The 27,347-nt window shown below is 36.5% G+C and overlaps 1 protein-coding gene across 1 annotated transcript in view; it reads left to right on the top strand.

Moving 5' to 3' along the window:
- LOC123868687 (neuropeptide SIFamide receptor-like) overlaps window positions 1-27,347 on the top strand; it is a 124,433-nt gene that overhangs the window by 42,050 nt on the left and 55,036 nt on the right. The window contains exon 2 of the mRNA XM_045911238.1: window positions 20,946-21,045. Within this exon, the coding sequence (XP_045767194.1) occupies window positions 20,946-21,045 (100 nt within the window). The remainder of the gene's footprint in view (window positions 1-20,945; window positions 21,046-27,347) is intronic.

The following is a 27,347-nucleotide window of genomic DNA, read 5'->3' as shown; positions in this document are numbered from 1 at the left end:
CCAACCCATAAAAGTCATGTTGATATATTATCTAGAAATTATACAATAATAGACTTATTCTTGGAAGGACTGTCTATACAACCATTTATTGAAGTAAACACATGAATAGAATAGAAGTGACGGATCAAAGCAACAGAGCTGGGATTTAACCGATCGAATCACTCTCTGTTCTGAACAATTCAACCTAAGGGCCTGCGTAGATGAGGGATTATTCGGGCGACTTTTTGTATGGGGTCCATGTGTGCGTTGTTCGATGCAGTTGCCATCATCATCAACCGATAGACATCCATTGTTGGACATAGGTGTCTTCTAGAGACTTAGGTCTAGGGACCACTAGCACGGTCTTGCACCGCCTGAATCTAGCGGTTCCTTGCCAATTGCCTGATGTCGTCCGTCCACCTAGGGAAAAGAGATTTTCCGACGCTGCGCTTTCTAGTGGGAGATTGCCATTCCAACGTCTATTTATTTTTTGAACTATGTGCCCAGGCCCATTGTCACTTCAGCTTCGCCACCCGCAAAACTGTTCTCCTACGGATCTCCTCATTTCTGATTACATAGAGTAACTCTAAGCATAGCTCTCCATCTCGCTCGTTGAGTGACTGTCAGCTTTCTTATGAGGCCCATTAGATAGTTAGCGACCATGGCTCGGGTACATAATATTTTTTTTTTAGGGTACATAAAATTATGCCATCCCTGCGTTGATGATGCAGTTGTAAGCGATCTGTTTTGACGGAATACCCAGTTTGTTGTGGGCTCTTCTCAGACCTGGGCACGTTTGGAACCTTCGTAGCTTTAGTTTTAAGTTTACGTAATTGATTATCACTGCTATATCATTTTAAAAATCTAACAATTCAGACGATCAAATGACGTACAATAGTACTTACTTTGAATAGATGATTTCGATTTGATTTTGACGGACGAAAAAGTACTTCGAGGACTGTCCCTCGTCTGTAAAGGCCTTTAATCGTCCGATTTACACTCTGTTCCGAACAATTCAGCCTAACCTTGAAGACTGTCGGATACTCCAGTATTTAGGACTTTATTCGAGGTTCAATTTTGGGGCATGAATAAATCTTTTTGATTGAGGTTCGACGTTTTATACGGTAGGCATCTCTGGAACTTAGACATCTTTATTTGCAAGGTTTTTATATTATTAGACGTGAAGGATTTTTTACCAACGTTGGACATAATAATATTATGTTGTAACGTTTAAAACATTTTTAGTGAAATGCATCATTATCAACTTATTGCCGGCTCACTACTGAGAACAGGTTTCCTCTGAGAATGAGAAGAGTTGGGCCATAATCTATCACGCTGGCCAAGTAGGTACCTATGGATTGGCAGACATCACATATATTTGAGAACAATATGGGAACTCTGGCATGCAGGCATTTCTCACGATGTTTTCCTTCAGCGCTAAAAACAAAGTGATGTCTTATTGTTTAAAACGCAGTGTAACTCTGAAAAGTTAGAAGTGCATGCCAGGGACCGAACCCTGACCTACCGGCTAGGAGGCCGAAGGACTTCTTAACCACTTGGCCTTACACAGCTGATACTAATGATACTAATAAACATACAAAAACCTAATATTATACCTAAATAACTTCGAAAATTAACGGTAGCGACACGAACGACTGCGTGGGTGTACCCCAAAGCAATATACCTAATCAATGATTTTTATTATAAAATTGCTGTTAAACAATGCAGTTAATATTTAAGTTTTAAAAGCCTATAAAATATTAAATCAGACCAGATTTTGCGTGGATAAATACGTGGGCGTTACATTCTTAGCTATGGATCAAAGAGCATAGAAACTATGTTAAAATACTAGGTATTTTGCTTAGGTTCCTCAGTAGGCGTACCTACCTGCAGATAAAATATTCAAACTTATCTTATGGCTAAAGGATCTCGTACAATTTTCATAATCAAATTAATTGGTCTGAGTAAAAATATTTATGTATGTATACATACATACATAATATACGTATGTGTACATACATATTTATGGCACAACAAAACACAAATGACAGTTTACAAAAATATTCATCCAAATCGCAGTTTCTAAAAAGATTTACTAGAGAAGAAACTATTTTAACCCCCGAGCCAAAAAGAGGGGTGTTATAAGTTTGACGTGCGTATTTGTGTATCTGTCTATGGCATTGTAGCTCCTAAACCAATGAACCGATTTTAATTAAGTTTGTTTTTGTTTGAAAGGTGGCTTGATCAAGAGTGTTCTTAGCTATAATCCAAGGAAATCGGTTCAGCCGTTTGAAAGATATCAGCTCTTTTCTAGTTACGGTAACCTTCACTTGTCGGGGGTGTTATAAATTTTTAATTCACACTTGTATTTCACGTGTTAAAGCCATCGGTGGTAGAATTTCCAAAAATTGCGAAACATTTTCTAATTACGAACTTTCATACAAACAAACGGCGTTCAACGTATTAATCAACTACTTAATTATTCCAAAGACTGTGAAAATCAATAAATAGCTCCACATTCGCGAGACAGCGTCGCATAGAATATTGCATGCTAAAGCGTATGCAGAGATTGGAATTTTCCACCCCCACCCCCTTCCTCAGTAACGTAATATTCCTTCCAGGAATGCGCTCTGCGATTGCGGCTCGTAATTATTGGAATATTGCGGAATTCGTGTGGGTGTTTGGTATTTTCATAAAGGATTTGCAAGAATTAGTCATCTTTCCTTGCTTTTTCAGATTTTCTTTGGTTTAAAACTAGGTACTACCTAATTAAAAAAAAATATAAGAAAGTAACAAGTATTCCTTCGGTATTCGGAAAGTCCTTCAGTGGAGATCGCGTTTAAGCAAATGTAGTGTGGTGCGCCCTCCGGCACGATGGACCGACGATATAAAGCGGCTGGCGGGAAGTGGCTGGATGAGGAAGACTGAAGACCGGGTGTGATGGCGCTCTATAGGGAAGGCCTATGTCCAACAGTGGATGTCCACAGGCTGATGATGATGATGATGAAGTATTAATGGTAAAGCCACACTAGTAAAGGGCATGACCGAAAAAAATCAGAAAAATCTCCTTCTCTACCTTACCCGTGCCGCGAAAGATTTTGCGTTCCGGTACGATGCTGTCGATGATGTATAGAAATTGATTGATAAAACTACCATACCCCTTCCAAGTTAGCCCGCTTTCATCTTAGAATGCATCATTACTTACCACCAGGTGAGATATGGAATTAAAAAAACCCGTGATCGTGAAGTTGTTAAGTGAGTGTTGAGTTTGCTAATAAACAAACTTATTTTTGAATTAATTATTTTGGGCTTCATTATTTTGAGCATGTTTGTTCACTGGAAATTCAACTTTATTCTTTTTCTTAGGAATGATTTTATTTCCGTGGAAATGAAATAATTCCTGTCGAAATAGGTATATCCATGGCAATTTGTTTTACTCAAATAGTGTCGGGAAAGATGCTATGTTATGATAACGCCGCCATAATGGACGATTTATTATATCTCTTTAGTAAGGAAATATTACAGACTATCTGATACCCACAAAATCATTCGCCTGGATTTAGGTTTTTAAAAATTCCGTGGAAACTCTTTGACTTTCCGGAATAAAAAGTAGCCTATGAAACTCACTGTTTTTAATGATGGCTATGTAAAACAAAGTGATCCTATAAGGGTTCCGTTTTTCCTTTTGAGGTCCTAAAATCCTAAAATTCCTAAAAATCACGTCGATCAGTTGCTCCCGGGGAGGTAAACCAATAAAACAAACGAACAGACACACTTTTGCATTTATAATTAATATGTCTAGCGATGCACTATTATAGTTAGCTGTATCGGGGGGTTGGGGGTTCGATCTCGGGCACGCACCTCCAACTTTTCAACACCTTAAGCAACCGGTGAAGGAAAACCTGCGTGCCTGAGATTTCTCCAAAATATTCTCAAAGATGTGTGAAGTTTCACGCAGTTTTCCTTTACCGTTCAAGCAAATGATATAGAGTTATGTTATGAGATATAATACCTATAAAGACCTTAACATTCTCGTTAAAATATAGATAACATTTTATACACAATATTACACTGTCCTTGTTAATATTTTTATCGTTATAATAAACGACGATATTTTGTCTGTTTTTGTGTTTTAATGAACCGTTTAACCTTTCAAGTATGAAACGAATAATGATAGAGCCATAGAAAAAGTAGGTAAATGCCAGCCAAAACATGTTCTGGTGGTTTAATATGCATTGTTTTTGTGTTCCGTAACCGAAGGGTGGCAACAATTTATAAATTGTCATGGTGGTCAATTTTAAAATTTAAAGGAAATTAATTATTTTGTTAATAAAGTGGCAATAGAAATACCTACCCATTCTGTGTAAATTTCAACTTTCTACCTATTCGATTACGGTTCACGATATACAGCCCGCTGACAGACAGAAGGACAGACGGACAAACAGCGGAGGCTTAGTAAAAAGTTCCCGTTGGTAACCTTCGGGTTTAGTTTTCCCTTCCTACAAGTCAAGAGTGAATAGGCAACTTCTAGGCAAGCGCGCTCCACCTTAGGCTGCATCATCACTTGCTAGCTGGTCTGATCGCAGCCGAACGCTAGTCTATACATTAAAAAAAAATGGAACCCTGAAAAGGAGATATTTTTAGGGTTTCGTACCTCAAAAGGAAAAACGGAACCCTTATAGGATCACTTTGTTGTCTGTCTGTCTGGGTACTTTCCGTTGTCCTAGAATCATGTAAGGCAAGTAGATAGGTCTTATAGCAAAGATACAGGAATAAATCTGAAAACCACGAATTTGTGGTTACATCATTTAAAAAAAAATTAAAATGTGTTTCAATTTTCAAAGTAAGATAACTATACCAAGTGGGGTATCATATGAAAGGACTTTACTTGTACATTCTAAAACAGATTTTTATTTATTTTTATGTATAGTTTTTGATTTATCGTGCAAAATGTTGGAAAAAATACCCGAGTACGGTACCCTCAGTGCGCGAGTCTTACTCGCACTTGGCAGGTTTTAGAAATATGATGAGTCGTTATTATATCTATTTTATTGTTTAACAAAATAAATTTTATGATCATCTCTAGATGTGTCGGTGCTTTATGATCAGTATCAGCATCCCCGCGGCTCGCCGCTCGTCTGTCTGTTGCAGACTTTAGATTTACGAGCTTTGTTTAAGCGTCGATGGGTAAGCTCATTTATTACCTACTGTTGTTCTTAATTCTCAATTATTTCTTTGTTGATTCGAAGAAGTATCAAAGACCTCTACTTATATTACAGATCATATTTTTAAGCTAACTGACCCGCCCCGGTTTTGGTCGGTGAGGTTTTTAATTTTTTTATTCCATTACAAGTTAGCCCTTGACTGCAATGTCACCACACACACATTCACATGGTGGTAAGTGATGATGCAGTCCAAGATGGCAACGGGCTACTCTTATTGGTTTCTACACGGCGTTGTACCGGAACGCTAAATCACTTGGGGCACGGCTTTGCCGGTAGGGTGGTAACTAGCAACGGCCGTAGCCTCTCACCAAATAAGACCAGAGACAATTTAGGAGTCATAAATTTCCAAACTGTCCCTGCCAGGGTCGAATCCCGGACCCTCTGAATAGGAGGCTGACATCTTAACCACTAGGATATTATCACTTCTGTATTTTCTATTGCATATAAATGTTGCAATAAAAAAACGCATGGGCCTACAAGTGCCACTAGGTTTCAACATGGTGTTATTCAAGGGGTGGACCACAAAAGAAATATTGGATATTCCTCTGGTGCTGCAAATGTTCCCGGGCAGCGGTTATCACTTAACATGTGGCACTCAACTTGCTGGTAGGTGTGATGCAGCCTAAGGTAGAGCACGCTTCCCTGGAAAATGGAAGTAAAAAGAATTGGAGGCGAAAACTGATCCCGGAAGGGCGTTCCACATCCTAGCGGTTCCAATTACGTATTTTTTTATTTTTTTTATTTTTTTTAAAGAATATTAGCCATGCCTTTTCCCTTCCAATTAAGCATAAAACTTTTGTCAGGAGTGAGTACGACAATAGTGCAACGGATGGGTTTTAAACCGCCAACCTTTCGTGATCCAGTCCGCTCCTCAACTGTTAAGCTATCGAGGCTTTATTTTGCTATATAAAAACCTAAATTGCTCCAAAATTATATAATCACAGTAACATGAATTCCCCGCCTCCAGTAATCTCATGCAGACCTGAAGTAGGGCCTGAAATAGACGTGGGCTGAAACCTTAGGGGCATGATCTCAAGGTCACGCATTGTTCGCGCCCCAGACCAGCAGTCAGCCTTTGCAAGTGACAGGTTGTACCTACTTCCCGCGCGGTGGAAACTCCTTGAAACTTGATTTTAATTAATCTTTCGCTCTAAGTTAAATCTTAATTCGAGTTAGGTATAGGCATTGATATAGGTAGTATCGCTTTTCATTAGTTTGACTCGTTCGTATGTTGTCATCCCGTCAAAATTGCTACATAACTGATTTTTAACCCCCGACCCAAAAAGAGGGGTGTTATAAGTTTGACGTGTGTATCTGTGTGTCTGTGTATCTGTGTATCTGTCTGTGGCATCGTAGCGCCTAAACGAATGAACCGATTTTAATTTAGTTTTTTTTGTTTGAAAGGTGGCTTGATCGAGAGTGTTCTTAGCTATAATCTAAAAAAATTGGTTCAGCCGTTTAAGAGTTATCAGCTCTTTTCTAGTTTTCTTGCAGAAAAGAAGGTTAGATAACCGTTAGGTTCATAATAAATTATGTCAATAGACAAATGTCAAGCTGTCAAGATGGACGTTGCCTAAATACATAATTATTTATTTGAAAATGATGTTTTGGAAAACTCAGATACTTTGGATCGTCGGGGGTGTTATAAATTTTTAATTTACACTTGTTATTATAGGCGGGTAACTACCATAAGCTTAATTTGCTATAATCTGCTAAAACACGGCCAGTGCAGCATGCGATCTGCACCGCCCGCCCTCCCACTACTTAAGAAGGAGAAAAATAAGCATTACACATCGTCACCACCGCGATACCACACAAATCTTCTAGAATACACTTAACGTATGTTTGTACGTTGTACGTACCTACCAAAGCATCCTCGGGAGATATTATGTGGATATACATCTCCTGAGGAAGCTACGGTAGCGGAGACTAAAACGACGCGTCTCTTGATTTTCTAGCGTATTGTATGTGCCAAGATTTAGGACTTTATAGGTAGGTATGGATTGGTCTATTCCCAGTATCAATAAACAATCTAGGTACGCAGATTGGTAGAATTTAAAATAGTTGCATCGATTCTCAACCACATAAAATATTTTGTCATCTACTTACTATAAAATACCAAGAGTACCATATCCGAATGTAAAGAAGATACTTAGTAAAGGAAATAAATTTAAAAATATGAAACAAAGCGCCCGAACATGGATCCACTAGACAGGATCAAATATCAATAACACTACACCAAAAGCTTCATACTTACTTTTACCGACGAAAAATAGACACTAAGGAAAAAACGATTAAGTTCATTCTCGAATAGCAGAGCCTTCTTGTATCGAAACTTGTGACTTGTACAGAATCTGTAATGACGTATAAATTATTAGTTTCATTTTCTCTATGCATGTAGTGTAAGAGTAAGTGCGTGATTTGTTTGAAGTACTAAAACACTTATGTCGATGTAACTGCTTCTACTGTCATATTGCAATTGAATCGGTCTTTCCAAGAAACACATAAGTCAAGTTTTTCTCAAACATGCTTTTTATGCATTGAATGCTTCCTCAAAGATAGATGTAAAAACATGGAGAAAAACCATGTAAATCAGTACATTCCTTATAAAGTTCAAACACTATATTCAGCCCAAAAGTCCTTCGGAATTCGTTCACTTTTAAATGAAACCGTTTTCAATTGAGTATATTTAAAAAAATATAATTCAGTGACTTAAGTGGTTTTTGAAATGAACGATTCAATTGCAATGTATATATATTACTGGTAAATGTCCACTTCATATGCGTAGATTTAAGTTTTTTTTTCAAATCCCGTGGCAACTCTTTTTTTTCGGAGATAAAAGTAGCTTACGTAACTCTCTAGGTCTTTAACTGTATCCATGCAATCATGGTTAACAAACAGATAGACAGACATACAGTATATTAATTTTTTGTAAAAGATTTTGTGCTATAAATCACTAAACAGCTCACTGACTAGCTCCTGGTCTACAGGCAAAGTAGTGAAAGATACAGAACTTATTTTATTTTCGGAATCCGACAGCTGCACATAAATTTTTGAATCATTATCTTATTGTGGAGTTTTGTTTTTTCAAGGCGAATTTTCGCAATGGAGTGAACCCTACCGTGAAATCCATAAAGACATGCCTGCTTTATCATTTCTTATTACTAGTTATAATTTCATACCAATGTTTCAAACTTCGCAATTGTAATTCAAAACAAAAGAAAAGTACCACTACTCATGATATTATTAATGCGAAAAGGTTTTTAGGGTTCCTTACCACAAAAGAATCGAATTCTTATACGATTCAGATGTGTGAAGTCTGCCAATCTTTCTCATATATTTATAACTAGCTGATGCCCGCAGCTTCGCCCGCGTGGATTGGTCAGATCCCCTGCAGCATCAGGATTGAGGAGTTGGACTCCAAATTTTTTATGAAACAATGTCGCAAAGTTCCTTTATCGATTAAAAAAGAAATGACGCAAATCGGTTCAGAAATCTCGGAGATTTCGGTGTACATAGGTAGAAAAACACAACTCCCTTTTTGAAAGTCGCTTAAAAAAGTAGCCTATGTTACTCCCTGGTCAATTCTCTACTTGTCTGTGAAAATCCCGTCAAAATCGGTTCAGCCGTTCCCAAGATTAGCCTTTTCAAACAGACAGACAGACAAAAATTTTAAAAACGTGTGATTCAGTTATAGTATCGTTCAAATAACCATATGACCTTAATATGCGGTAGTTATTTCGAAATTACAGACAGACACTCCAATTTTATTTATTAGTATAGATTTTTATGATATTGTTTTTGACCTACACTTCAAGGAAAGTTCTAAATAATTTTTAAATACTTACATACTTATCAAAAAATGCGAAACCGGCAGTCTGTCTATTCAATACTCTAGTTCCTTCATGTAATTTATTTTATTATCACTTGACTAAGTTTGAATGCGATGACCATGTAAGATCCAAGGTTGCTTCTAATGCATCCAATAGTTGTGGGATGTGCCCTTGAGGAATCAATAGCCATGGCTCCATAGAAAGTGCCGTCCTTCATAAATATGTTGAGAACGACCCTTTTACAAATAGTTGCCATGCCAACGAGTGCGGGTTTGTTGCCGATAGTAGAGACTAGAGATCGGACGGAAATTTTTAAAATTTTCTACGTAGAAATATGGAAGTTATGTTTATGCTAAAGAAAGCTATAGACTCACTAGGCCAAAAACGCAAAATGCCAAACACCGTAGGTAAAACGATACGCAAAATGCGAAATTCACATTAGTAATCTATAACAATATCTTTCCCTTCCTAAAATATGAGAAAAAGATAGGGTGAAATGTCGAATGTTCGAGAATAAACCTTTCTCATTCTGAGAGGAGACCCATCAGTAGTTACCAGCCATGGGTTGATGATGATAACAATGATACCTAAGTTCACTTTCCTAGAAAATGCCTATTCACTCTTGCCTTGAAGGTGTCTCAAAATAGGTTACAGTTACCAGTACAAAGTCACATTTTGTTTACAAAAAAAGTCACACATAACTAGTGCGTAACCCATTATGTCTCGTATAAAGTAATAAAAGGTTTTTACCCGCTTCCCCTAACTTTCCTCCTCGACACTTTAATGTTTATTTTATTGACGTCACATCCGGTTGAACTCTACTAAAGCGCCCATTAGTTTCCGGGAAAACTTCATCATCTCCATCCATCGCCGGCCTACTACTGAGCTCTCCTGTTGGAATTAAGAAAAAAAGAAAGAATGAAAAAGAAACAGTGTTTCTTTGGTACCACAGAAATAAGATAATATTATGTACTTTAGCTCGAAATAAGCTGAGATGCGTGGAACCCACTTAATAAGGAGGCATAGTCTTCCATTCTGGTCAAGCACGAATTGGCAGACTTCACACATTGAGAACAATATTAAGAACTCTCAAGTCTCATGTTTGTAGGGTTTCCTCACGAATTTTTCTTCACCCTTAAAGCAAGTGATATTTAATTCCTTAAAACGCTGAAAATTATTGCATACTCTTATATACATATAAATTGCATAGCTTTGAAAAATTTGAGATGCGTGCCCGGGATCGAACCCCTCGAATCGGAGGCAGATGTCTATAACCGTCTTTTCCGGAAAAACTTATAAAATTTAAATAAAACTTTATTTCCAGGTGTGAAATTTGGGGTTGAAACTTAAACAGAAGAAACGCTTTTTAATTTGAAGTCAATTTCTAGGATTCAGTGCCTTATTGCTGAGGGCGACCCTTAACCATTAATCGCATAGTGGTAGGAGTTTTTTCGGAATAATAGTAAGTATAGCTCACATAGTTTTACTCTACTGGAGATGTAACTTAGGATCTTCTGCTTTCAGAGCTATTCCCAAATCTCTCAATTTCAAAATATCTTAACGCTTTCAGAGCCCCTAAAGCACCGGCTTAAACGGCTTAGACCTTGCACTAAACATATAAAGAAATGGATTCGATTTTTATTCCAGCAATCATATTTTACAACTCTCTGGGTATTTATTGCTGACTTCCCCTAACTTCGGTATAATAACTTGAGGGTATTTTTTAAAGTCTTCATTCGTTCTGGGCGTGCCTCCAATGTTGGTTACACAGTTTTATAGTTCCTTCGTCCGTCTACAAAGTTATTCATAGCTAGGGTTGTCGCCTTCTTGTATTTTCCATTTTTGTTTGGAATTATCCATACTAATATTATAAATGCGAAAGTGTGTCTGTCTGTCTGTCTGCAACAGCCACAGCCCAACATTTTTTCCGATTCTGACGAAATTTGGTACAGGGTTAGCTTATATCCCGGGTACGGACATAGACGCTACTTTCAATGCCAGAAAATCAAAGAGTTCTCACGGGATTCCTAAAAACAGTTGTAGTTGGCTATGTGAAGGCATCTGATATGGGGCCATCGAATATTACAATAAATGGTTAAATTAAAAGAGGCATTGTTTGTTCTTACTTCTTCTTACTGTATTTTTAACCCCCGACCCAAAAAGAGGGGTGTTATAAGTTTGACGTGTGTATCTGTGTATCTGTGTGTCTGTGTATCTGTGTATCTGTGTATCTGTGTATCTGTGTATCTGTCTGTGGCATCGTAGCGCCTAAACGAATGAACCGATTTTAATTTAGTTTTTTTTGTTTGAAAGGTGGCTTGATCGAGAGTGTTCTTAGCTATAATCCAAAAAAATTGGTTTAGCCGTTTAAGAGTTATCAGCTCTTTTTTAGTTTTTTTGTAGAAAAGAAGGTTAGATAACCGTTAGGTTCTTAATATTATGTCAATTGACAAATGTCAAGCTGTCAAGATGGACGTTGCCTAAATACATAATTATTTATTTGAAAATGATGTTTTGGAAAACTCAAATACTTTGGATCGTCGGGGGTGTTATAAATTTTTAATTTACACTTGTAATATTATTTTTCGGATGGCAGCCCAGTTTTGTGGCGTATTTTAAAGTTCGTTGAAAGAGGATTATTTTATGACTTACAATCTGTTGCAAGTGTTTGTCTCTGCTCTCTAGTTCAAGACTTAATTCTAGATCATAGTCCACGTCTGTTACTCTCATTCAAATGAAATGTTTCAAAAAAGTTTTTAAGTGCTTTAATAAAACCATTCATTCTTACACTCTAACGTTCATAGTTGCGTTATGATTTGGTCCCTACATTTGCGTTTGATTCTAGGCAAGATTTTCATAAAACCATTGCTGTATTTAATAGTTTTAATATTGAATGCTAAAGGGCGAGGGAGAGAGCTATGCTTGGAGTTTCTCTAGGTGATAAAATCAGAAATGAGGAGATCCGTAGGAGAACCAGAGTAACCTACACAGCTTGACGGGTTGCGAAGCTGAATTGGTAATAGACAGGGCACATAGTTCGGAAAATCGATTGACGTTTGTGGTCCTGAGATGCTAGAATGGCGATCCCTAACCAGAAGCGCAGCATTGAAAGACCCTCCAATAGATGGAGAGACGACATCAAATGAATCGCAGGGAAGCGCTGAATTCATACGGCGAAAGACCGTGGCACGTGGAAGTCCCTACAAGAGACCTATGTCCAGCGCTGGATGTATATCGGTTGATAATGATGATGGATTATCATCCATATCCATACTAATATTATAAATGTGTCTGTCTGTCTGTCTGCTACTTTTTCACGGCCCAACCGATTCTGACGAAAAGTACAAGGTTAATTTATATCTCGGGGACGGACATAGGCTACCTTTTATTCCGGAAAATCAAACAGTTCCCACGGGATCTTTAAAAACTTAAATCCACGCGGACGAAGTCGTGGGCATCCTCTAGTATTATTCTAAAGCTAAACCTGATCAATTTAAATAAAACAAAAATACCAACAATAAAAACGAATGAACAACTTACATCAATAAACTTATACACAGAGTTTAATAAATGTTGCTACCAACATATTATTTTACTAGCTGATGCCCGCAGCTTCACCCGCGTGGATTGGTCAGATCCCCTGCAGCATCAGGATTGAGGAGTTGGACTCCAAATTTTTTATGAAACAATGTCGCAAAGTTCCTCTATCGATTAAAAAAGAAATGACGCAAATCGGTTCAGAAATCTCGGAGATTTCGGTGTACATAGGTAGAAAAACACAACTCCCTTTTTGAAAGTCGGTTAAAAAAGTAGCCTATGTTACTCCCTGGTCAATTCTCTACTTGTCTGTGAAAATCCCGTCAAAATCGGTTCAGCCGTTCCCAAGATTAGCCTTTTCAAACAGACAGACAGACAGACAGACAGACAGACAGACAGACAGACAGACAGACAGATAGACAGACAGACAGACAAAAATTCTAAAAACGTGTGATTCAGTTATAGTATCGTTCAAATAACCATATGACCTTAATATGCGGTAGTTATTTCGAAATTACAGACAGACACTCCAATTTTATTTATTAGTATAGATTATGTCCAGGTCCAAAGACCATAACTTTTGTCAACTTGTTTGTATCGTAAAACATGGAAAAAGAGAATCTAATAAAATAAAAAACCGGTCAAGCGCGAGTCGTATTCGCACGCGAAGGGTTCCGTACCATCGAAAAAATAACAATTTAGTTTTTTTTTTGTGATATAGAAATTCACGGATTTCAGAATTTCCCTTTTACTTGTGCTATAAGACTTATCTTCCTGCCTTCCATGATTCTAGGTCAGCGGGAAGTAGCCTATAGGTTTCTTGACAGATACGACAGACAGACTGACATACAATCAGACAACAAAGTGATCCTATAAGAGTTCCTTTTTCCTTTTGAAGTACGGAACCCTAAAAAAACAATACGGTTACTTTACGAGATAAAGTATAATTAAGTTATCCAATAGAGTGAAATATCTTTTCCAGTTTGTTTATATTCAGACAATAATTCTAATTAGTTTGTTTTACTTTCCTAACTTCAGAGATAAATGAAATTAATTAATGGTAATTTACTGTCTGAGAAATGCAGCGAAGGAGAAATGGGATATTATTTTCTAGTTGGCAATGTCTTGACTAGATTCGGTACCTTTTGCATTTATAACTTTTTTAATTATTGATAATATGTATAAATAAAATTATATTATATCAGCGCACAGCCTAAAACGCTGGGGTTAGAAACATGAAATTTTGACAGTAGGTTCGCTGGCCCATTACTAAGCACGAATTTCCTTTCAAAATGAGAACTTTATAGTGAATTCTCAGACATGCAGGTTTCCTCGAAATGTCTTCCTTCACCGTTAAAGCAAGAACGCACGTAACTGAAAATAGTTACCTAAATGTGCTTGTCCAGAATCGAATCCCGGACTTCCTTAAAAGGAGACCGACTTTTAACCACTATGCTATAATCGCTTTACATTGGATACTCAGCACAGATAATCTTTAACGCAAGAGATGAGACTTGAGATAGAGTATCAGTCACTCACAAAATCAGATTTCAATGCGTGTTTATACGAATTAATGAATAAATTGGCGCCCACTCAGCAGTGCTGATAAATGAGATATAGGGTAGAGAATATATCATAGTTAGGTTCTACTGATTTATTCTACACATATGGGGCAGAATCTGCTGCCAAGCTTTATTTCCATAAACAGTGTTGATGTATGCTGAAGGAATTCCTTACGTGGGTGTTTGTGTGATATAGTTTGTTAGTAAATTTTCGTCTAACGTTGGTTGTGATCATCCTATCGCTGCCGGCTCACTACTGTGCACGGATCTCCTATCATAATGAGAATGGTTTAGGCCAAAGCCCACCACGCTGGTCAAGTTTTTTTTAAGAACATTGTGGAATACTTTCAGGCAGGTAGGTTTTCTCACGATGTTTTCATTGACCGTTAAAGCAAGTGATTTCTACATCATCTACACCCAATTGCAGTCTTAACTGCAGCTATTAACCCCCGACCCAAAAAGAGGGATGTTATAAGTTTGACGTGTGTATCTGTGTATCTGTCTGTGGCATCGTAGCTCCTAAACTAGTGAACCGATTTTAATTTATTTTTTTTGTTTGAAAGGTGGCTTGATCGAGAGTGTTTGTAGCTATAATCCAAGAAAATGGCTTCAGCCGTTTGAAAGTTATCAGCTCTTTTTTAGTTAATGTAACCTTCACTTAGTGATTCTCGGGGGTGTTATAAATTTTTAATTTACACTTGTTTCTTGTTAGCTGATTGGTTATTAATTTTATGCCTCACGACTTTTCGCTGACAAAGAGGCGACAAAATTACAATATACTGAAGATATTGTCGTAGGACGCACTCCAAGGCCGAGGCTGTGTCAATTCCCTGCAGCGCGGAGTGGGATAGACGGCAAGGCTGCATTGTGTCTTGTATATTGCTCTGGGGGTGACATATTGGATTTTTCGGGCCATTTGCCTCGCGAGGAGGATAATGTGCGCGTTTAAATGGTTAATATGTGTCAGTGGGTTTGTTTATTGTGATTCGAAGTTAATGGCACGGAATACACAAACTTCAATAGGTTTAACACGGTCAACCTCGTATGCTTATCTTTTAAAAACATGGGAACCCCTTCATAATAAAAGATACTTACAATTTACAAAGGGACCTATTTTGCACCTTTTTATGTTTTTTGGGGATTTTTAAGGTAGATTAATAAGTTATTAACACATGCTGCAAGATTGATGAGATAGCCTATAGTGGTTTAGAGGTCGGCTTATTATTCAATGTGTCCGGGAGACATGCACCTCTAAGTTTTCGGAGTTAAATTACGCAATTTAATGTCAACTGATTAAGCAATGAAGGAATGTATGACGAGGAAACCGATTTGATAATACTTGATACCTAATTTCTCCATGATATTCTAGTGTGTGAAGTCTGCCAATCCGCATTGGGCCAGCGTGGCAGACTATGGCCTAAACCCTTCTCATTCTGAGAGGAAACCCGTACTCAGTAGTGGGGCGGAAATGGGTTGATCATGATGATGATGATGATGATGACAAGTTGAAATGGTAATCAGATGCTATTGGTAATAACCGGGACCGACCGTTTTCTTTGAGGGGAATGATGAAAGTCGGATCACTGAAAGCGGTCTACACTCTATTGGTTCCTGGTTAAGAAAATTGATAGAAAAATTATTATTATAAGGTTTAGAAGAAGTTTTGTGGAATATAATCGATGCTCCATTGCGGTGTGATTGAAGGACAAACCGAAAACAAACATAGTACGATCTTCACATTGATTACATGGGTAGTGATAAGTAGTTACTTAACCGCGTTTAATAGCCTCATCGGGTGACAGAAGGGCTGGCTCATTTTTTGCGCAACGGATCAGCCTGGCTGTCCAACGCGGAAATGCAGCCAGTATTCTTGGCACCATTCCACGCGGGCATGATTTGTATAGTAATTAGATAAGGCTAGCTTTAAGTTTTATTGTAATATTTAAAAAAAAAAAATTTATACGTAAAAAAAAAAGTAGTTACATTAATTCTTATTTTTAACACACGACCCAAAAAGAGGGGTGTTATAAGTTTGACGTATGTATCTGTGTATTTGTGTATCTGTCTGTGGCATCATAGCTCCTAAACTAATGAACCGATTTTAATTTAGTTGTTTTTTGTTTGAAAGGTGGCTTAATCGAGAGTGTTCTTAGCTATAATCCAAGAAAATCGGTTCAGCCGTTTGAAAGTTATCAGCTCTTTTCTAGTTACAGTAACGTTCACTTGTCGGGGATGTTATAAATGTTTAATGTACACTTGTTGTTAGGTGTTGATCTAATATTTTCGAACTAAAATAGGATTTCTTTTAGGAATGAGGCTACCTCATCTCTCACCTATTTTGTAAGCTTCAACACAAATATATACAGGGTAAATAGCCCTATAAAGCGTAGTGTAACTGATCGGTATATCAGTCAGAGAGGTAAACCAAAAACCAGGTTTCCTAAACTGGGCTTAGTAAATAGGTCAGCGTGTAGCATTAGCTAATGTTACGATACATTTGGCCAATCCATCTCCCAGCACCGGGATACAGGTAAGCCGCTGATATGTTTTTGAGGTTTTCAGGTTGTTTTGTTTCGTAATATACTTAGTTACCTACTGATTTCTTTTTTGGGTCAATTTTTTTTGTTTTTATTCGTATTACTAATCCATCTCCGCGCACAGGGATACTGGTAATTTGCTGATGTTTTTGAGGTTTTCAGGTTGTTTTGTTTCGTAATATACTTAGTTACCTACTGATACTTACTTACCTACTGATTTTTTTTTGGGTCAATTTTTTTTGTTTTTATTCATATTACCAATCCATCTCCGCGCACAGGGATACTGGTAATCTGCTGATATGTTTTGAGGTTTTCAGGTTGTTTTGTTTCGTAATATAATTAGTCATAGTCATAGTCATAGTCATTTATTCTTGATAATATACATTATACGTCAATCCAATAATTCAAATTATTTTTTATCATAAAATGTCACAAATTTTTCTTAAAAATATAGAATAAAATACAATAATAAATATTAATAATCAATTTTGTCTTCAATCTTTCTAAGTAGGAATTCATTATAACTATAGAAAGACTCCTCGACAAGCCAGCTTTTCATTTTTCGTTTAAAAATGCTAATGTTTTGCGCATTTCTTATGACGTGGGGGATCCGATTATATACCTCGGGACCCATGCCAAACACTGTTCGCGAGGCTTTCTCAAGCCTGTGATACTTCACCATCAGGCGATTAGGATATCGAAGGTTAAATAGGCGCTTACTCCCCCTGTCCGCAAACTCATCTTTATGTTGCGCCACATAAATGGCTACATTTAAAATGAGTAAGCTGGGCAGGGTTAATATGCCTAATTTTTTAAAATATGGCTTACTTACCTACTGATTTCTTTTTTGGGTCAATTTTTTTTTGTTTTTATTCGTATTACCAATCCATCTCCGCGCACAGGGATACTGGTAATTTGCTGATGTTTTTGAGGTTTTCAGGTTGTTTTGTTTCGTAATATACTTACTTACCTAATGTTTCCTTTTTTGGGTCAATTTTTTTACTTCATGTTTTACTACCATTTCTTTTTTTTAAATGATGAAAAATTATGATGGTTTAGTGGTATTCAAGGGGTCCGAGGTTCAATTCTGTGCTATTACGCAGCTTTAACTTTCGAAGCTCTGTTTCTTTATCAGTCAATTATTGAAATGGTGAAGGAAAACATCGTGAGGAAACCTGCATGCCTAAGGGGTCTCTATAATGTTCTAAATGGTGTTGTGAAGTCTGCTAAGCCGCAGAGGGCTCTCTCCGTAACTCGTTTCATACAATCGTAGTTCCAATTTCATTTGAATATTAAGCAACCAAAGTCCATGAAATTTTGCACACATATTCTAGAAACTAATATCTATGTCTGTGGTTTTCCAGATTTCTGTTAAAATATTCGGTTTCAAAGTTACGCGGTCTTAAAAAATTTCATACAAATCTTTGAGCCCCTGTAATTTTAAAACTACATATTTTTAGAAAAATCTAAAACACCACAGACACAGATATTAGTTTCTAGAATATGTCTGCAAAATTTCATGGACTTTGGTTGCTTAATATTCAAATGAAATTTGAACTACGATTGTATGAAACGAGTGACGGAGAGAGAGCCCTGTTAAGAAACTTATTCCCAAGCTTTCACATTAATTGAATAATCCTTTAACATTGTAATAAGATTTTTCAATAAGTTTTTCAATACAAATTGAATTAAGCATACTTAGGTATTATTTGAACGTTGTGATCGTGAATTTTTGAAAAGCATTTTCGACGTTTGAATATGAATAAAGACTTTATTTCTTCCCTGAGAGCATCTTAAAAATGTAAGAGGGCCTTTTCACAGCGACCTCGAGCGTTTTCATCTCTTTTCAAGCAAAGGGCAGGTGCGGGATCGCCTCATTTAAATGCGTCCTAAAACCGGAAGGTCCAAGGTTGGGTTCCGGCTCGAAATAATCCTTGTACCAAGTATACTCATAAAAGGTGTGGGTTTCGCTTCATGTAATATAATATTTAGTGTTTATATTAAGTATACATAGTTTTGTTAGAGATTTTCTCAAGCCATGTCAAGCATATAACGTCTCTCCATCGTCCGCTGAGTGATTCTTAGCTTTCTTATGAGGTCCATATTAACTCAAAACAAAAGCATACTAGTTTTAATTTTATTGTCTAGTATTAAAATTAAAGATAATTAACTTGTCATACGAAATCCAGCAAAAATAAAGTAATTAAAACTAAGCACCCAACACTCAAGGTACCTAGCTTTACTCCCTGCAAAGGCAAAGAGGCGGGCGCGCGAGTAAATAATTCATATCGCACAAGTAGGTACATTTTCACTTACTTGTATTACACCCAGTTTGTACGACCAACTCAAATTAAGCTTTATAACTTTCACAGCAAATATGTGTTGAGTAAACTAAGTGCAGACCCACCGCAAACTTTCATACATATTTCAGTTCGGTATGTTGTATTTGTCAATCTGGATTTTTAACCCCCGACCCCGACCCAAAAAGAGGGGTTGTTATAAGTTTGACGTTTGTATCTGTGTATCTGTGGCATCGTAGCTCGTTTGTTTGAAAGGTGGCTTGATCGAGAGTGTTCTTAGCTATAATCCAAGAAAATCGGTTCAGCCGTTTGAAAATTATCAGCTCTTTTCTAGTTACTGTAACCTTCACTTGTCGGGGGTGTTTTTTTAATTTACACTTGTCATGAAATTTCCTGTACTGTAATATTCCGTATCACACTAACATTCACAAACGGTCGGACGGACAGACAGACTGACAGACACAGATAACGAAGTGATCCTATAAATGTTCCTTCCTTTTGAACCCTAAATAGGTTGTGTTCCTTGTGGTACTATAAAAATGTATACTTTAAACTAATATTATAAATAGGAAATTAAATATCCCCGTCTCTGTTTCTCTGTATGTTTGTACGTCTGTTTGTCTATATCATGTCTGTTTTCATGGACCATCCGCATTTTCACGAGATAATTTGAAAGCTACCTTTGACTCTCTCTTTCATGCAGGAAACTTGGCAGGAAAATCAAAAAGTTCCCACGGGATAAAAAACCCAAATTAAAGACGAGTCACGGGCATAGCAGAAAAGAAAACTTCAATTTCCTTCAAAGCAATCAAGTAGAAAGAGTCGACAGCTATCTACCAGGCATTCAGAAATTCATAATAAAATCTCATTTCCATACACCTGAGCATAATCGCGGCCGGGTCAAGGACTGATAATATGGGTTACAGAGAGTCCTACTCCAAAACATGCCTCATTAATGTAAAATCAGTTTCTTACTAAATCGATAAGATGCAACTCTTCCTTATTGCGCATGAAACTATAAACGACTGTAACGCAAGGAGCTAAGAAACAATTTGAGTTGATCGCGCTGCTGTCATTTCCGACTTTTGTGTTGTAATTCCCTTTATACCGGGACAAGGTTAAGTCGGAACGGGACGGTGATATGAGGGTTGTGGTATGAGTGAGAGGGAGGGTGGATGTGGGAATGCAAGGCTGTCGGTTCGAGGTACAGTGACCTGACCTAGTTGGAGGTGCAGGGCAGGCTATGGTGTAAATATTGATTCAGTGCGACCTGTTGAGGCGAACGCTTTTGGACCTTTTGAAGGCGCCCAACTTACGCTCATCTGGTATGAAAAAGGTTGAGAATTAATTAGGACGCGTACCTATATTGTAGGTACGTTTAATCCCTTTTGTTTGAAAATAGAAATACAGTTTCTAAAATCTTCACCCCTATTTGTTTGAGGAAATGAGGAATTAACTTTTTTTTTATTACAAGTTAGCTCTTGATTGAGATCTCACGCGGTGGTATTTTTTATTCCGTTTGTTCCGATTGATTCCGTTTATCCACGATGTCACCTGGTGGTAAATAATGATGCAGTCTAAGATGAAAACGGATTAACTTGGAAGGGATATGGCACCCATATCCCTTATAGTTTTCTATACGGCATCGTACCGGAACGCTAAATCGCTTGGCGGCACAGCTTTGCTGGCAGGATGGTAACTAGCCACGGCCAAAGCCTACCACCAGACGAGACCAGAGAAATTTAGAAATTATAAATTTCCAAAGTGCACATTTTGGCAATCAAACCAAGGATCTACACTACTGTTTACTAAGCTATATTACACCGATCGCGAGCAATTTACTTTATTATATTATATACATATACGAGTTGTATACTCCATCTCTCCATATCTTCACCAAACTAAAATGTCGAATTCAGAATCTCTTCTTTTTTGAAGTCGGTTAATAATTGTGCCTTTTTGGTCATTACAGCGTGGGTGCTGGGCTGGCTGATGTGCAAGACTGTGCCATACGTGCAGGGACTGTCAGTAGCCGCGTCCGTCTACAGCTTGGTCGCTGTCTCACTTGATAGGTAAGTCTTTACACCATGCACCAAAAAATAAGCAAAACTAACGTCTTATTCCTTGTTTGGTAAGTCTTTGAAATGATGGAGCTGAGTACGGACTGAGAAGTCATTTTCAAAGTGTTATATAGTGCTTTTTGATTACGTTAAAAATAGTAGTGGCGTAAATGGCGATGCTTTTTAATTATGTAAACATAAAACTAAACGCACCCTTGCCTGAGAAGAAGCTTACAGGTCCTAAATGGCACAATACAGCCGCAATATAAACATATTTTTAATTTATAGTCAGTATCTCTCGGGATGATGATACACCATACACCATAAATCCTAACCTGCTGAGGCATTTAGAAGTAATGAAAATGACTCTGACTAATGAACTCTGAATATCTGCTTGTAGCCACTAAAGTTTAATTTACAAACAATTCTTTAATTAACCATAATAGGTATCAACCAATTTCCAAAATAATTTGAACTTGACCTGCTAGTATTCAGTACGTTCATAATTTGAAAATTTGGTTGGTTGGTAATTTTTGGCAAAAGACCTAACTGCTCGCTCGGGGCGTTTTAATTGGAGGGTACTTTATTTATGTGGATGTAAAATTTAGTTAAGTGGGGAGCTTGGGGTGCGCGGGTCTTAACCGAAGGGTCTGAATTTGCGAATTTTAGAGGTCTCTTGTGTGGAATTAGTTAAGTTATATTACCTACATATAGCTCACAACACAAGGAAGTGTAAAAGTTATGTTTAAATCTTACTCATAATCCCTTGTAATGTACTAGTCTAATATAATCATCGGCTATTGCCCATACTAATATTATAAATGCGAAAGTGTGTCTGTCTGTCTGTCTATTAGCTTTTCATGGCCTGTACGTTAAACTGATTTTAGTACGGAGACAGCTTGCATCTCGGGGAAGGAAACTGGCTATTTTTTGTCCCAGAAAATCAAAGAGCTACTATAGCTAAATACAAGCGAACAAAGTCACGGGCATCATTTAGTATATAATACGAAGAAAAATACAAATAGGTAAACTCATAAAAATAGCTTCTCAAAGTGACACCGATCAAAACAAAAGCCTCCCTAATTTCCCTGAAAACCCGATTGATAAATTTTTGGCACGCAAGACCTTCGGTATGCCTCAATCGCATTATGGGGTTTTTATTATAATGGGGCCCATCGGTACGGGTCAAGGCATTGTGGGAACCGGGACAGCCTTGGCGGCTCTCAGGTGAGCGCATTTGTCAAGAGGGAGGGATCTTTGCGTCAAATTGATAAGGGAAACGTTTGCATAGGATCTATGCCATGAAGTGTTCTGGCGCCTAGTTAGTTATAAGGGCAATTTCCCACGTAGCATATTCGCTATTTTATTTTGGCGTTTGGACGTCAACATAAATTTATTTTGCGCTACCATTTCGTATTTATTTAATTTTAATCATTTTGGAATAATAATGATGCAAAATAAACTAAATTATTTAAGTTCAACCACAAAATAATGTAGGTAAAAAAATATAAACTGTTAGGTTACTTACCTATAATAAGATAATTTTATAAAAATAATAATTTTTATAAAATTATCAACTTCGGGTCTCGTAGATTAGTAATATAGTAAAATGTAACTAGATAACTTTTTGAAATATTGATTTTACTTTATTAGGACAGAAACTATAAATATATTTTATACTACAATAGTGAACTATTAGAAAAGTAAAACTAACTTAACATACAAAGTATATCATCAGGTCAACTCTTCGCCAGCCAACTACCGGACTCGACTCTCATCTCAGAATGTGAAGGATTTAGATCATTCTCAATCTCATTGCCCAAGTGTGGATTGACAGGCTTTACACACTTTTGACAGTATCATGGATAGTTACTTTCAGCCATGCAGGTTTTCTGATAATGTTATTCACCGAGAAATATATTTACTAGAGTAAACCGCACGTAACTCTGGAAAGTTAAATGTCAACCCCTGGACCCACCTAATAAGAAGCTTAAGTAAGGCAACTAGACTATTATAATATCATGTATTTCTACTTATTCTATTAATACGATAATATTTCTGAAACGAAATAGGTACAGCTATTTATAAACTCATAAACAGATGTAAAATGCGGACTGGCATTCATACAAGTTAGTGAATATAATGAAAATTTGTCTACGTGACTGGAATTAATTCTAACGTCTCTAGGGTTCAGAGATTTACTCTCTGCAGTGCATTACGCTCCGCTATTGAAGAGAATATTTCCATGTTTTCAATGGGATTTCATGCATTTCTATTGAATAGATAATAAAAATAGTAGCGCTAGAAAAAATGTTATACACTATGAAACTTTTAGAAAAATGAGAACAGGTTTTGGGTCGATTGCTTTTATTAAAGCACATTAAAAGAATAAGGTTTTAGTATTACATTTTCTTAGTTGAAACAGGTGTTCATTTCATATAATTAAATTGTCATAACATATACGAACATAAACACTTGTATTCTCAAGAAAGAAATCGCATTTTTTATAGCAAAGCATGTTACATTAATATTAACTTATTTCATTTATTTTATAATTAGAAAATACAATTATTAATAAAATCTTATACCCACAAAATAATGTTCATATTCTATGTGTTCGCGCATCATTCATCCGATTACGCTGAAGCTTTGTGCAGTTATTGTTGACACTTGCAGTTTCACGCCCACGAGTGTCTTCCGTCCGATAGTGAAGTCAGTAGGCACAGACTTCGTGGCTTTGATCCTTTCCCCAGGCTGTTAATCGTGGGGAAGATTGCATCCTGAGTGTTGTGCTTTAAACTTGTAATAAAGGTTATAAGCTCAGCAAAATATATGACAGTTCGTTCGTTGCTGTAGATTTTCTTGTAATTTTCAGACAAAACTTAGAAGCTTAGGTATACTAAAATTTAATTGGGCAGCTTTGGAAAGTGCCAACCACCTAAACCGGATTAATGCTTATCACCAGGTGACATCGTTGTCCAGTGTAAATGTTTTCAAGCAAAACAAAATAAACTTTAGGTATTTGTCTAAAAGTTAGAGCCTCTTCGCACTAACGTTTCTCCAGCGAAGACATGCATCAAGCTTCCGTAGCACAAATGCCAAAAACTCAACTCACACGCTGCATTAAAACTTGACCAACATGTCCGATTGCGAACATTAATCTGAAGTTCTTTTTATGTATCTACAATATAGCACACAATAATTTAGAATAGTACAATAAAACTTACAGCTAGCCTTATCTAATTTGAATTGGTTGCAATCCCATGGTGGGTCCACCCATAGCCTTTTATTATTTTTATTGTTTCACTAGCTGATGCCCGTGACTTCGTTCGCGTGGATGTAGTTTTTTAAAAATCCCGTGGGAACTCTTTGATTTTCCGGGATAAAAAGAAACCTATGTGCTAATCCAGAGTATAATCTATCTCCATTTTAAATTTCAGCCCAATCCGTCCAGTAGTTTTAGCGTGAAGGAGTAACAAACATACACACACACACTCACACACACACACACACACACACACACACATACAAACTTTCGCCTTTATAATATTAAGTGTGATTTTCGTAATAATTTTCTTTTTAACAGCACATTCAACAATAAAGTTTTGGTTGGAATTTATAGTGACAAATAAAAATACCAAAACGATAACGTAATAATTCTGCATCTGCGTAGTTTCGGTGTCATACATTCAGCGAACACCTACGCTGGAGAACCTCTAGTATGAAGGGGGTTCCTTAATGCCAATGGACATCAAAGAAACATTAACTTAAAACTACGTCCACTTTATATCCTTGACAAAGACACCTAATAATTAAATTCATAGCACACACAGAGGGTGGTCATTAGTTGCAGGTAAAGTACAACATTCTGGTCACGTGTGTAATTAAAACGGTCTCTCTCCATACATTTAGCTTTCAATTGTGATAGCTTTAGTGTTTTCATAAACTAGGAGAAGTTCCAAAGGTTATTGCCCTGAAAAGGAGTTTTTCAGGTAAAAAATATAGCTGAACCAGGTGCTTACAACGATCTACACAAAGTTATTGTATGTTAGAGATTTATTTTATAACTTTTGTTGTACCTGTAGCTTTATTATAAACTAGATGATGCTCGCGACTTTGTCGATTGGTGGATTTTGGGTTTTTTATAAATCCCAAGGGAACTCTTTTATTCTCGGGATAAAAAGTAACCTATGTTTGTTCCCAGGATGTGACCGGGAACGAATGGACGGTACCTTTTGACAAAATCATTTAAATAGATGTGCGATGAAAAGCTGGAAATTAAACAGAGACACAATTTTGCATTTATATAATATCAAATGATTACGGACTAGTTAATTCGCTCTAGCTTAGCTTGGGCGAAGTTTAAGAAAATCCTTTCTTATTGGGAAAATATAATGTTATAGAGAAAATGTACATGTTTTGAGTCTCGTTTCTAAGTCTAATGGTTTGAACTGTTCGTTGGTTAGTCAATCAGTTTATTTTTACATAATATACATAAAAACATTTCGTATAATTATGAAAAATCACCATTCACGCTTTTACTTTATTTCAAAAAAATTCAGAAAATTCAAATGTTTGAAAATTCATACATATTTATCCCATAGTAGCGCAGAAGAGTAGTATGGACTACGAAGTAGAACAGCTTCATATCCTTTTTGCCGATAAGAAAGATAGTCTTCATATAGTATAGTACCTTGTTACAGGCTACAACTACTACAACAAAAAAGAGCGAAACAAAACCGCCTCCAAGAAAAATACGATGGTAAACTAACAAAACCCCATTCATTTCATGAGTAGCGAGAGACTCGAAGATAAAATAACAAAGCAGGAAAATTGCCATGGAAGCTCGCGGAAAGAATTCTATTTTCTCTCACATCACCCATATCGTACTTCTGACCCAAATATAACCAAATTGCTTTTCAATTTCCATGCGCAAACACTTATCAGGGCTTGCTAATGTTATTAGGGCTTTCTTAGGAACGAGTGACTTTGTACAGGCTTAGCCTTGAATTTTGATACTAGCGCAGATACAACACGGATACTTATTTTTAATTTACGAGTAGATAATATGTACGTTGGGTAAGTTATATAATCTTCTTGATAGAACGAAAATCGAGACGATATATGTAGTTACCTTTTAATACACGAGTTTTCAAGCAGAATTGTACGTGTTAAGTTTGACATCAAAATAGCAGTTCCATTATGCTATGATTGGGATTATAGCACGTAGGTTAAAAATATTTAGTAATTAGTGTAAAAATATTAAGTACTTATATTTGTTTAATAAGAATAGAGTTGAACTAACCAAAGGACCAATTGTTTTATTTGTAAGGCTATGCAAGTTGTCACATAATTATTGTACTTTGTTTAAGTTGTTGTTTGTGGAGCCACGTGAATTGATGGATCAGTTTGAATTTTACATAAAATTTAATTTCATCAAACTAATTTTTTTTTTTAATAAAGTCGAAGTTCACATTGTTGCCAAAAGACTCAATAAAAATCAGACCCTTGGTAATTCTTTGTACACCTGGTCAACAATGTTGGTAAATTAGCTATATATTTTTATTTGTTAACCAACATTACTGATATAAAATACTTCGTTATCAGTTTCTCATGTTTTATAATATACAAATAATAGTACGAAGACCATTCTGTATTCATTATTCCTTATTTGTACCTTTCTATATGTAGGTGTAGGTTTCATACTATATTATTATAAATATATCTAGTTTAATAGGCATGGCTATTTTTAGAGAAGCTCTAAAATCAGAGTTATTTTTATCAGCACCATTCATGCCGAGTATATCTTCTATAATATAAACGTAAAGACTCGACACGATTCACGCTACCTACGCACCATGTTATTTTCATGACAAAGTCGAAACGACTATAATAACGCCTTAACTTTCATTGATAAAAATAAATTCATTCGAATATCATCCTACTTCTATTTGGATTGAATATTCAATACACCCAACGCGACGCTTTCTTTTCTACCACTACTCTATAATAACGTTTTAACTTTTCACTGACTTTTCTCAAAGTCACAGCTTTTTTACAAGTAAGTACTCCTATGGTACTACTTAAAAATATTTGAAAGTTACAACACGTCAAAGCTAACTAGAAACTTCACTCGAATAACATATTATGCCTGGCATTTTAACTGAAAAAAAAAAGTTTTAATTGGCCATTATTGAGAATGGATTCATTTATTAGGTGGTTGAGTGTCAAATAAAGTAATAAATTGTTTTATTTTATTTAACACCTCAAACAAGCAAACTTATCAGAGAAGGTGCAATCCAAACACAACTATT

The sequence above is a fragment of the Maniola jurtina genome, chromosome 10 (assembly GCF_905333055.1).
Source record: "Maniola jurtina chromosome 10, ilManJurt1.1, whole genome shotgun sequence".
NCBI lineage: Eukaryota > Metazoa > Arthropoda > Insecta > Lepidoptera > Nymphalidae > Maniola > Maniola jurtina.
The sequence above is the reverse complement of the archived record's forward strand: the minus strand, read 5'-3'. Positions and strand labels throughout refer to the sequence as shown.